We start from the raw sequence: 12,842 nt of genomic DNA, 5'->3' as shown, positions 1-12,842 counted from the left end.
GCTTACTCCTGTTACTGTCTCCACAGTGCCCCTATGTGGTGTGAGTTTGTAAATGCTACCAACAAACAGGATATCACGTATTAAGACTATTTTTAAACTGTCAGGTGTGAATATTAATATTGGAAAGACAAGCTCATGAGCAAGCATTTTGTAATCCTGAATTTCCTTTTGCATCTAAAGATATTTAAGATAACAACTGCTATCTGAGTATTTTGTTATTTTATTCACCTCAGATGACCTGCCTATATCTGACTGCTGTGATGCTCTTACAGGCTTTAATGCTCTTACAGGCTTTAAATCCAAGTGTCAACGTAAAATTGCTATAAAATAACACTGTTTCAACGTGTCTGCAGTCTTGATGTCACATGATCAGGAAACACAGCTTGAGACAGAAAAACACATTAAATACACAGAAAATTCCTACACTGTTGATCAAATATACAGCAAAGGAAGTGCCATACTGTCATTTATTGAGTTCCACTGACATGATACAGAAAGAACCAGAGGCTCAGATTTTAGTAATGCATACCAACAGAATACCATTCATGCCTGATAAAGTTAACACTTCATAACAGAACAACAGAAAACATATTGTTGGTGGCCTTTCAATTAGTCTTCGCCTGGTTTACATGCAGCATGAGTATGGATTTCACTGTTTAAACACTAATACCACAGGTTTCAAATTTAAAGACATCACAGAAAAACAAAATAATGTATATACTGGTATTATGTATTTTGTGTCTGACCAGAAGCTAAATGCACTGCTTAAATCTGGCCAACAGAAAATTCAGATGGTTTTTGGTTAGTGCCAACCAGCCTACAAACCCTCTTTGCATTGTGTTTTTGATTGTACAGAAACACACATAAACATGTGGAACAAAGTTGGTGAACTGGTGCTTTTGGATTACCTAGGCAAAGCTGTAAGGCAGGCACCTTCTAGATTTTTGCAGGTGACAGAGAGTCACGTATGCAGGAGTTGCTACAAATATGACTACAGACAACTCATCACATTTGGTTATTTCTAATCACCAGTAAGCCACATTTATGTGGTGCATTAAACTGTTTCTTTAGTAAACAAAATTGAGAGGCTACAGGCATTTCATAAGAATAAAGAAATTCGATCTGTGACTCGTTTCTCTGGCAGTGCAAAAGTGAAGACAGCAGACAGGTCAACCGTTCATTCAGAAACTGTTAAAATGAAGCGAAATGTGCTTCTAGATTTGCCATTTTGACATCATTGTCACAAAAACTGTACAAAATTGGAGTGCAACAAGAACCCTTTAATTAGACCCAAGTCATGATCTTTGCATTACTTTAGCTCAACTTTTAAATGCTCACTCATATTGTAAGACTGATTTAAACCAGCATCCACAAATTATAGTTGCCTGGTATTTTTTTGAACTAGTCAAATCTCCAGAAGTACAGTTTTATGACCTTTACCTGCTCCTGATTTTGGGCTGAGGGCTGGGGTCAGCTAAAACTGTAAACCACAGGCAACACTTTCTATTTCTGATCAACCCTGCTGTCAACAAGCATTTCTTTTTCAACCACTCAGATTTCTTAAGTTTTTAAATACCCGCTCCTGCTGAAGGATATGCTTCTACAGTAGCTCAGTGTGTTTAAAGAGCGCAAAAAATTAACTTCACACTAAAGCAGAGATTAAAGGGAGATGAAATTAGAAATCGCAATAATAAATATTTCATTCTTGTCACCTGTGTGTGTGTGACAATGACACTCCTCACACCCTCATGAACAGTTGTATGTAAAAGATATATTTTATCAAGTTAGAGTGCATGGTAAAATCCGGCCCACAGCTGCTAGGGTGACTTCATTCCCAGGGTAGTGACGATCTGGATGCATGATGCTTCTAAGAAAACACCAAAAAGGTATGATAATGTTGATCGTGGCAAAAGGCAACAAAAGCTACAGTGTTGCCCCTTTTATTCCTGAGAGCAAAGAGGCTCCGATCCAGGATCATCAGTCAGATTACAGGACCGATGTCTTTACTGCGACTTAAGAGGCAAACTGGTCTCAAATCAGCACCCCTGGTTAAGGATACACTGTGAATAGATAGAATAGCTGGTTCCTCATCAGTTAAACCCGTGGCCCATTTGGTCAACAAGCCCCATGTGAAAAAGACAAAACAAAACACACATACAAACGCACACTGTAAACAGTCAGACATGCAACACTTTTCGGTTCTTTTAAACAAGCAAAACATACTGTAAGATAAACCAATAAAACTACTCGTTATTCATTCAGGAAAAGTTCTTTGCATTCTCTTCTCCGCTGCTACAGAGTGCCTGATGCATGGTCAGTCTTATTTTTCTTTCACAGTTTAAACAAGAATCAGTGAAGCCAGAAACTCTGCTGCGGAATATTTGATAGAAATAAAATGCATTGGCTGTAAAATAAGTAGTAATGCCCTCAGTAACAACTACTCACTACATATTGTTAAATCATGAACAACTGCTCTGGAGCAACACTGTGCAGCCAAAAACATACATGATGGCGAAACAGTCTGTTTATGGGTCAATAAACACACAGTGAATGATTTCAGACTCACTAGGAAAGGAAAAACAGGGCCAAAATGTGGCTTCAGAATATCGAGCTATCGAGCTTTGGTGCTTCTGAAAGGCAGCTTTAAAGGTTTTCTTTTCCCTGCTTGTGATTCTTTCTTCAGTTACAGCATGGGTTAACTGAGCTTAAGCACAAACCAACCAACATTTCCAAATCATGCTCAAGGTTACAAGAGAAGTATTTACGATGTTTCTTTTTTTCATTCCAAAAAAATGTACCTCTAATTTGTCTGCATTTAAGAGCAGGTCTGACAGAAACTAGGCTGCTGTAGATACAAAATGTGGTCGATAAACACGTAAAAGAAACTGCCCAAAGAGAGGCGGACAGAACAACAGAGCAGGAACAAAAACGTTTTAAAAAACTGAGAGGTATAAGATGCATGCCATGCATTTTGTATGTGTATTTTGTTGTTTCTTTCAGAGAGGTTCATCGCTCTGGAAAATCTATTTGCTCCTTCAGCTCCACTTTCTTTACTTCTGGTCCTCGATTTCTCGTTTGACCTCTGCTACATAATGGTGATCTTCTCCATGAGCTACCTCCATGATTGCAAGAGCCTGCAGACAGAAAAACAACAGTGTTTTCCAAACCATTTAGAGAAACTCAGGCCATGGCAGTTGATCAAATTGTCAGTGCATGATGTGGATACATCCTAATACAATAATTCAATTAAGTAAACTAAACTTAGATCAGTTCTGTTATGGAAATGACTCATGACATGGATAAGCTCTCAACTAGCTCAACAACTAACTGACTTCTTCACGTCAGTTAGCTCTCAATTTAATCTACCTCCTATTGCCAACAATCCACATATGAATGGATCAGATGTCTGTAAATGTACCTTCTTCAGAGCTTTGACTCCTTGTGTCTTCTTTTCAAGTCCCAAATACAGACGTCCCAATTTCAAATACATTGACGCCACATTCAGAGAATAGGCTGGATAGTGAACACTGCAGAGAGAATACCAAAAGAGAAAACAAGATGTAATCTACAATTAATGTAACATTTGGTTCTGTTGTAGTGCTGCAAAAATTCAAAACATACCAAGCTGGGAGAACATAATAATAAAAGATAAAACATATACTAGAGTAGATGTGGCTGAGTGTTGTTTACTACAGAAGGAAAATGTGTTAGGTATTATCAAGCTTCAGTGACCACTACAGAAACCTAATATAATACATGCTATAGTGGGTGTATTGTAGGTAAGAAATGAACACGGTGTGGGATACAAGTTATATTGTATTTTGTTAAGTATGAAGCGAATAAAACATATTTTATTCTGAGCTGTCACAACAAACTCAGAAATCTGAATATTCTTTCTACACAACTGGGAAGGAGCCAATCAATGATATTTGCATATAAAAAGCCAGTCCTCAAAACAGAGAAATGCACATAAATCTTCTTATCTTTCTGTTCAAGTACAAAAACTTTTCACAGTGTGATTAGTTTGTATTGTGGCGTGAATACAGTCCACTGTGCCTATATGCCCTTAAATGTCTTCAAACCTATGCATGTGACAAGACTAAAGCTCGACTAAATGAGATTAAATTCTTACTGACAGCTCAACCAGCTACTTAACTCAATCACAGAGCTTTTTCATCCACTTCCGCTCTGGGGATTGTCAGACCACAATGCTACTGTGCAACTGACTGACCACATGAATCTACAGCATCTGCATGACAGCTTCCCTGCAGATCTACGACAGATCAATTTACCTGTATGGTTGAATGATCTTCTCTCCATAGCTCATAGCGCCGTCCCAGTCCTGCATGTAGAGACAGACGCCCATGGCCTGATACATCATGTGCAGCATGTAGACGTTGGTGTCTGCAAAAATAGCTCCCATCTTCTCCTGGCTGAGCTCACACATTTCCAGAAGCTCACTGGGGGGTACAAGAGAGTCAAGGAATCATGATGCAGACAACGCAGCAAAAGAAGAGGAGGCAGGGAAGTGAAAGTCTGTCATTGATAAAGAGAGAGATGAGAATCCAATGCCAAGAAAAAAGGATATTTTTGTAGTGTTTGGCTCTCCTAAACTCTTCGATGACATTCTTGGCATAACGGACCATGGATTTGATTTCCTCGGGCTCTGGTGGAGAACTCAGCTTTCTAATCTCCATTTTTTCCTTGTCCTAGGCAGAGACAGACAAAAATAACACAAACAGTTTTATGCCAACATATTATAACAGGATATCTTCAAGAGGTTCAAGTGAAATGGCTGTAAAAGAAATTTAAACGTCTCAGTATCTCTAGCTGTGTCTATGTTTCTGAACCGGCTCTACCTCTGTTCAGGGTTCACTCTGGAGAAGCAGCAAAATTAGATACACTCAAATACATCCGCATGCATTAATCACTCAGTCAGCTTCATTTTTGATTACTGTGCTGATGCATCATTTTACCATGCAATGCACAATATAAGCAGCCCGCAGCTGAAAATGATTACAAACTACTAACCGAGACAATTCCGCTAAGACCTCTGAAAACAAGGATTTCATTTTCAAAGCACTTGCTAAATCCTCGCTGTGTAAGTTTCCAAATGCACGATTAGCTTTTCTGAAGGTGAAATGATATATGGCATTCGTTGCTACATGTTTACTATAATTTCTCTACAAAACAGATTTGCACATGAAAATCACAGATTAAAGACACAGCTACTCATAATGCCAGTGTAGGGTAATGTTTGAAAGAAAGGAAGACACCAACAGAAACAACAAAAACATTGGTCCTGATGTCGGCACAGAGAGGGGGACAGCAATCATGATCCTCAAACAGAAAATAGTGGCTGAATATGTTTTCTGGTATAGTCTTCAAATAAACAAACCCAAATGGTAACAGCACAATTACACTCGAGAGTAGGTTCTAGGGAGTTGCATCTACTGTACCTTAGATTTGGTGGTGCACTCTGTACACTGGCATGTGAAGAAGTAGGAATCTAACAACCTCTCTTTCCTGTCCTCTGTCGGGTAAAGCAGGTCTATGTAACTGTTAAAGATCTGCAAAGAGAGACACATAAGAGGAAGAGAAACAGTCGTAAAAACAGACTGGGCCATCTATTTTTCTGTAATTGTATCTGGTTTCATAATTCTTATGCTTCCTTACCTCCTCTCCCGGGTTTATCTCTTTAACAGCTCTGACCTCAGCCACTGTGCCTTTATAAGTCACGATGACATTAGGGCTACAGCTGTGATTCATCAGTGCTACACTGGAAGGAAGGAAAAGAAAGAGCAGAGGTGAGGTGTGAATTCAAAGAATAGTAATAAAAGATGACATTTAGCAGCTTCATAATGTTGAGTTTGCAGCACTTTGGTTGTTATATGCAGCACTGTGCAAAGATTTTAGATGTTAAAAGTGAGGATGCCTTCAAAAATAAGGTCATGAATCATTTCTTGTTTTTCAGTGACTTTCAAACAAAGTGCAGTAAACAGAAAAACATCACATCAGTAAATCAATACATTATGTGAGCACCATCTGCCTTTAAAACAGCACCATTTCTCCGAAACACACTTTTTCACAGTTTTCAAGGTAACTCAGAGACTGATAAAAATACTTCCTGAAGGGACTGCATGCTGAATAAGAATCTTAACATCTTAAGTGCCTCTGACTTTTTCATGGTTTATGCTACACAGAATATAATAAGCAGATTGAGACTAAAATGATTAAGCAAATCAGAAACACAAGAGACAAACAGATTGAAAGGTAATTGTTTCATATTTATATAAAACGCTGTTGGGAAGATGAAGTGGCACTGAAGAGGTGGGACGAGTACGGATTCATGAAAACATGCAGAGAGGTGAAAGCAGAAATTACTGCATGGTTTAATTTGTTAAAGCTTTATTCATAGAGTACACAAATTTGATGAATAACCATTAAATAGTGATGATGTGTAACTTACTCAGGAAAAACAGCTGATCCCAGATGGGAGAGCTCCTCGTCCTCTATAGTAAAACCATTACAATTAACCTGGAGACAAAAGAAACATGTGAAGCAAGGAAGGACAGAGAAAAACAGAAGGAAAGACACAAACAGGCAGAGACAGCGAACAGAAGGGTTGAGTAATATGATAAAACAACTTGCAACACCATCTACTCTACTGTGCTGTGACTCCCCCTCACTGAGGGGGAGGAAATCCGGTAGTAGAGATTAAGTGTAGCTGTGTGACAAGAAGCCAAAGGGGTTGCTTCCATTCATGTAGTGTGAAGGGAAAGGAGGCAGCAGCTCTGCCAGACAGATCAAATTAAAGGGCTAAACGCTGTAGAGTTAAACAGACAGCACCCAGTTGGTGTGTGATACTGATCCTGGTTGCAGCTAACATGTGCTCCTGCTAGTGCTAACAGGGGCAGGACAGCAAGGAAAAGACAAAGGGGTGAAAGAAAAAGAACACATACTTAAACATGTAAACATACTACACGTCCACATTGTGTGTATAAATGCTATATGTATAAAAAAAATGTATGTAGCAACCCAACATGTCCTTGTACAGAGGGGCTCTATGTGCTCCTAAAAAATATCACAAGACAGTAACAAAACACACTTAAATAAAGATCCTGGATCTTTCTGGGAGAGGAAGGCCTTTAATCCACTGATTTAAAGCTGGTGTTTAAAAAAGCATGGCTGAGGATTTATTAGGTGCTTGGGGGAGCACTTCCATACAAATAAGAGACTAAAAGCAGCAAATCTGAAAATCCTTAAAATCTCTGCCTGTAGAGACTGATGCTGGCAAAGGGGACACAGATAGAGGCTGAGGATTTTGCCGGTGATTTTTCCACACTAAAAAATCTCCACTTCAGCATCCTCAGCCATCTGGGACTGGGTTTGGGTCTCGACATGCACCACCTGTCACAACTACTGCTCACAGAAGTGGTCAAGAAATGGAGAGGCTTCTACTAGTATATGGATAAAATATTAAGTCAGGGGTGTCCAGTGGCCAAACAGTTGTGGTGCATCTCACATACCAGAAATCTTACCAGTCAGGGCACATTAACTGTATACAGAAATGCCCCACTGTTCTCAGTTAGACAACAGTGGTACCCAGTGTAATGTAGCAATAACACATCGAAACCCAAGCCATTTAAGAATTATATGACTGAGGCCTGGAGAGGGTTTGGTCACACTACAGTCATAGTAATGCATGTACACAAACCACTCCATACAGAGTGTAACTCTGCAAAACCGCCAAATAAAACTAAAAGAATCCAAAGAATCTCTGGGGTACATTTTGATAACCATAACATATCCTCTTCCTCTACAATGGATGACAATGACAGAATTCCAACTGATACATAGAACAAAGTTGAGCTCAATGTTTGCTAGTTGCATCAGAAGAACACATCTCTAATTAAACTGCAAATAAGTAAACACTCATGTCAACTTCCCTGTGTTCTGATCAAAGAGTTGTCCAGAGTTTACCTGTGCAAAGAGCTCAGTGAGAGCCTGTTCATCAGGGATGTCACTGATGTGTCTGGAGTAGAAGTGATGCAGCGCTGCTATGTCTGCCTGGTTCATCTCGTCCTTCTCACTGTCCATCTTATCTAAATCTGTCAGAGGTAAAGATCATAGACAGAAAAGGAGAAACAGGGATGACAAGAGACAAAAAGGGACAGAGAAAGAGTTACATGAGGTGTAATGAGCATTGTAACAGACCAGTAGTTGGACTTGAGACTCTAAAGGCAACACCCAAAAACTAATTTAAATACAACCAGCTATGTAAAAACAAACCAGACCCCTATAGAAAGACCATTTTCTCGCACTAACACAGCATCATGCAGAATGGTCTGGCTGCACCTTATAACCATCCTGCTATAGGGGAGAAAACAAGCTCTGGCCTGTTTGCACTTGTTTGAATCAATCACTACCATCTTGGGTTGGATGAAGCAATGGTGTTCCCTTATAACAGTGACTAGTGTAACATCTGCATGCAGGGAGACGAGCACTGTCATTGAAATGGATAATGCACTGAAAACAACTAGTCGGGTTGCATTATTGCATGATTATTGCAAATTTTTCACGTCGCAGTTTGATGCTCAGAGGTTGTTGTTGATGTTTCCATAGTGAAGGAGATTTTGAAAACGGTAACAAGTGGATCGGGAAAGGGAAAGCAGCTTGAAATGTGCAATTGATGGCAACCTTATACTAACAGCCTACATCTGGTGAGTCAGACTAAGAGCATACTGACATGAGTCAGTGGCACATGGGTATCTATCAGCAATAATTGAGTTTGAATATTGTATTCACTGGTAACGGAAATTTCACAGATGACAGATGAGGTAAGTGATAAAGATACAGCATAAAAAATAAAGGTTATACTATTCATCCACAGTCATTGTTTGTGACTTGTACCATATTTATCTGTAGCATAGCTCCATAGGAGAAACCCCTCAGTGTAAAATCTACAACTGCAAAAGGCCATGTGTCTTTGCCAATCACACAAACTCACACCGACTCAGGCTGATGGCAGCAGCTGGCCACACACTTGTTTTGTTTGCATGAGAGACAGGTGTGAAGGTTAATTCTGTGACAATCCTGCGGTGACAAATCTGAGCTAGCAACAACTGCCCAGACTAAACGATCACTTCAAATGGAGCAGAGGAAACAGTTTGTGGGCTATCGGGTGATCCACAGTCTTGTTTTTAATCAACCTACAGTATGTAAATCAGCAGAAGAAGCTTCGCTGTGTGTGATTTAATGATAATTAAAAATAAAAATCACACATTAGTATGTTTAAAGCAGCACAGAAGAACTGTAGGAAACAGAGAAGCAGCAATTAGAGCAACAGAGATTAGTTTCTTTGAATTGTAATTATGAGTTGAAATGAAGTTATGTGCTAAGCATGTCTCAGTACAATCACAGTGTTAAAGTCCTTGCTCAAGGGCACAGTGGCAGTAGGTGTTAAAGGAGGGGAGAGAACATGAAATTACTGCACCCAGAAGCTTGGGATTTAAGTCCCAATGCTCTGCACACTTGGAGTGAATGAAAGAGACAGAACCAGGACTGGAGGCTACAGCCGAGGATATTAATAGACATGCTGCTACAACTGCAGAGGCACAGCAAGATCTCTCACACACACACACACACACACACACACACTGCACCATGTAACTAAAAGAGCATGGATATGTAACTAAACGCTCACAAATTTACACACATACACACACACGTGCGCGCGCAGACACACAGATCTACTTACGCGATTCAAACTCTCTGAGCAGCAGCACTCTTTCTGATGGGGTACGCTCTGTTGTGACTCTCTGCATCATGAAGCAAGAGACAGGAGAGGATTTTAATAACAAGCATAAGTCCTCCCTGTCTGTTTCATAGTGAGTCTAATATTGCCAAAGCTGATGCCAGTCTTAACAAATTACATTCCTTAACTGCAATAAATGAAGATGAAACACTCAACAACTCATGCAAAAGTATACAAATGAACTGATATGAGCGAAGTCAACTTATTATCAGGACTTATTTGAATCTTAATCTGATTTAGGGTCTCCTGTTCTTTCATTCAGTCATCTCTAGGTAAATGCAATGTAAAACTATTAACTTAATTGTCTTTGTGTTATTGCTGACACATAATCAAGTATTTCAATATATTCAGCTTTCATTTAAGGTATAGTTTTAACTGCTGTGAGACAAATATTATAGAAAAAATTAAATGATGATTGTTGGGCTTTTCAAGTCACAGTTTTGATTATTATTGTTTTCAGTAGATAGATAGATATTTTATTAAGCCCAATGGAAACTCCATTGTTTTCTCTTGTTATTAGTTCACCTGTTTCATGATGATTCTGGCCACCAGTCTGACTGTCTCTGATGGACACCAGTTTTCTCCGTAGCCACACATGGCTACACACTCCAGCTTATGCATAGGCCAATCCCCTCTCTACACAAATAGACAAACACAGATGAAATCAGAAATGAGTAAACAATTCTCATTACTGCCACAAATACATCTGCTTCAACAGAATACTCTTCAGAAAATAAACAAATGGCACAAAGCACAAAAAAGGAGAATTAAATTAGCGTTAGTTTAATGTTTTTATTACGAAATAACAAATCTTTCTTAAATGATCAGCCAGGAAAACACAACTCACTCTCCATCTCTTTGTCTGTATTTTGCTGCACTGAGTGTGTTTTGTACCATGACTTTAAAACTAGACGGAGTCAGAGGGAGGACAGACCACATCGTCATAGCAACAGCATGTGCTCACTCTGTTTCTGGCTGCTTGGAGCTCTTTTGAATTGGTTCTCAACATGTGGCTCAAGGTTACAAGGTGTGTCTAGCAACCATTAAATAGGTTCTTTAAACTACTCCAGGTGGTATCAGAGATGTTACATGATCATCTTTTGACAACACAGTGGAGGGGAGACACTCAAAAGGAATCAAGCTGAAATGAGACAGTCAGTCATCTTCAACATTCTTGACAGTAATAATGAAATGCCCATCCTCATGCTGTCTGTCCTCCCATATGACAACAGATATCAGGAATAGGATCAAAAGAAATAAGACGAGAATGCAGAATTTTACAAAAAAAAAGTCTCACAGGATGCCTGATTAGGATACAATTGCAGGAACACATATTTTTTAAGTAACAAAGGTATGATAGTGCCTCCAATAAAATCTAATCATTATACTGACCTTGTGTTAATTTGAGAAACTACCACGCACACTCAGACACAGAAACCACAAGTATAAAAAGACCCTCTTACCTGACAGTCTACATTGCAGTAGTAGGCCTGCTTACATTTACCACACTTAAAAAGGTCGTCTCTCCTGTAAAGACACAGAAATGCAACACATTCATTCACTACAACTGTGCTGAGGAGACACTAGAGGCAACTTTACCTAATGTTTGTTCGTAGGTCAATGTAGGGTAAAACTTCATATACCTATCCAGTAATATTTAGACCCTTGGTATATTCATTGTTAAACTGAAGCTACATGAGACAGGCTTGCAGATTTGTTTTAGGATGTGAGAAAAGGTGGGACACACTGATGCACATCGTCAAATATTTGATTTTACTCATAACCTAGCAAAACCTACAAACATTTTCAGCTCAGTTTCTTTCTTTTTTTAATAAAAAGAGTAACTTTGTAAAATACTATAAAAGAAGTAATTGTGCACACTCAGGTCCACCACCCCTCCTCACATCACCCATGCACCCCTGGCCTTCTCATCTCCAGACTCCTCCTCTCTGGGGACACATGGACACCTAAATTTAGCACCATAACCTTTAAGTGCTGTGCAAACCTTTTAATGGCAGCTTGGGTAGGAAGCATGTGTGTGGATGACAGTGTGACAGGACAGAGTTAATCTAACCTTAAAGACAGTCACTAGTGGCAGAGTTAAACTTTGAGAGGCCATTGCAGTTAATTTAACTTCATGTTTTTGGCAGTGCACCTACACACACCTACACATGACAGCACTCTCTGAATGCTGTAGGCTGGATTTTCTAACCACTCCACATACTACACAGTTATTGCTGCATGCATTCATGCTATAGTTGAGCCTGACGTTATGGAAGTTTTTCAGCAGCAGTGGTGCCAACATAAATCATGTTACACTGTGTCACAAATGGCTTGGTAAGTGCTCCTTTAGCTAAGTATGCTATCAATGCTACCTGGGAGCATTGATAGCCTTTTTTATGACTGTAGTAGCATCTCAATAGCCTCATTGAGAGTAAAGAAAAGCAGTTATTTCATAATTAGGCTGTATCATGCTACAGTGCTGGACTCTACTGACTCTGCAGTGCAACACACAGACGCTGCAGCTCCGGTCAGGTGAGCTGCTTCAGCGCATTGACCCAGTTTAGTCTGTACTAGCTCGGTGCTGTCCAGAGGTTCACCAGCTAACCTAGCAAGGTAACGAGGTTAGCCGACACTCAGCTGGACACGAACCCTCTCCGGTCCGCGTTAAACGGCGGGGACAAGGCAGCGGGTTGTAGCCAAGTGTCACAGAGATGTTTTTGAGCTGTTTCATGGAGGTGAGGTGGGTTTACCTGCTGAAGCAGTTCTCACAGTGCGCTCCCCTCTCATTCACCGTCAACACGTAGGAGTAAGCAGGGCAGGCGAACACCAGCTCCCCCACAGAGAAGTGCCTCACCGCCCGCAGGCCGCGGCCCCTGTCCGGGCTCAGGAACCTCTCCGTGCCCTCTATGCCTTCGTTCTTCATGGTTTGTTGTGTTTACTCTCCTCCGGTAGATACCACCGACCACCACCTGTGTCCGCTGGCTGCTCTGATCAGCTTGTGGCGGAGCTCCTTCTTCCTCCA

At 40.1% G+C, this 12,842-nt stretch overlaps 1 protein-coding gene across 1 annotated transcript; it reads right to left on the bottom strand.

Annotated features, from left to right (window-relative positions):
- Window positions 1-453: 453 nt before the first annotated feature.
- smyd2a (SET and MYND domain containing 2a) lies at window positions 454-12,842 on the bottom strand. Its single transcript, XM_023272997.3, has 12 exons — window positions 12,571-12,842; window positions 11,281-11,344; window positions 10,343-10,453; window positions 9,761-9,821; window positions 7,984-8,111; window positions 6,470-6,537; window positions 5,677-5,779; window positions 5,460-5,570; window positions 4,589-4,709; window positions 4,293-4,467; window positions 3,419-3,527; window positions 454-3,134 (listed from the first exon to the last, which is right to left on the bottom strand). Exons 1-12 carry the CDS (start codon window positions 12,741-12,743, stop codon window positions 3,051-3,053), a joined length of 1,308 nt encoding a protein of 435 aa, XP_023128765.2. The 5' UTR covers window positions 12,744-12,842; the 3' UTR covers window positions 454-3,050.

The sequence above is a fragment of the Amphiprion ocellaris genome, chromosome 1 (assembly GCF_022539595.1).
Source record: "Amphiprion ocellaris isolate individual 3 ecotype Okinawa chromosome 1, ASM2253959v1, whole genome shotgun sequence".
NCBI classification, from domain to species: Eukaryota; Metazoa; Chordata; class Actinopteri; family Pomacentridae; genus Amphiprion; species Amphiprion ocellaris.
Note: the sequence above shows the minus strand (reverse complement) of the source record. Positions and strands in the feature narration are given on the sequence as shown.

Excerpts from the sequence above, each read along its gene's own strand:
- smyd2a (XM_023272997.3), bottom strand. The coding sequence starts at position 12,743 with ATGAAGAACGAAGGCATAGAGGGCACGGAGAGGTTCCTGAGCCCGGAC. Across the intron at positions 11,345-12,570 it reads TGTGAGAACTGCTTCAGCAG|GAGAGACGACCTTTTTAAGT; the intron begins GTAAACCCACCT and ends GTGTCTTTACAG. Across the intron at positions 9,822-10,342 it reads CCAGAATCATCATGAAACAG|AGAGTCACAACAGAGCGTAC; the intron begins GTGAACTAATAA and ends TTCATGATGCAG.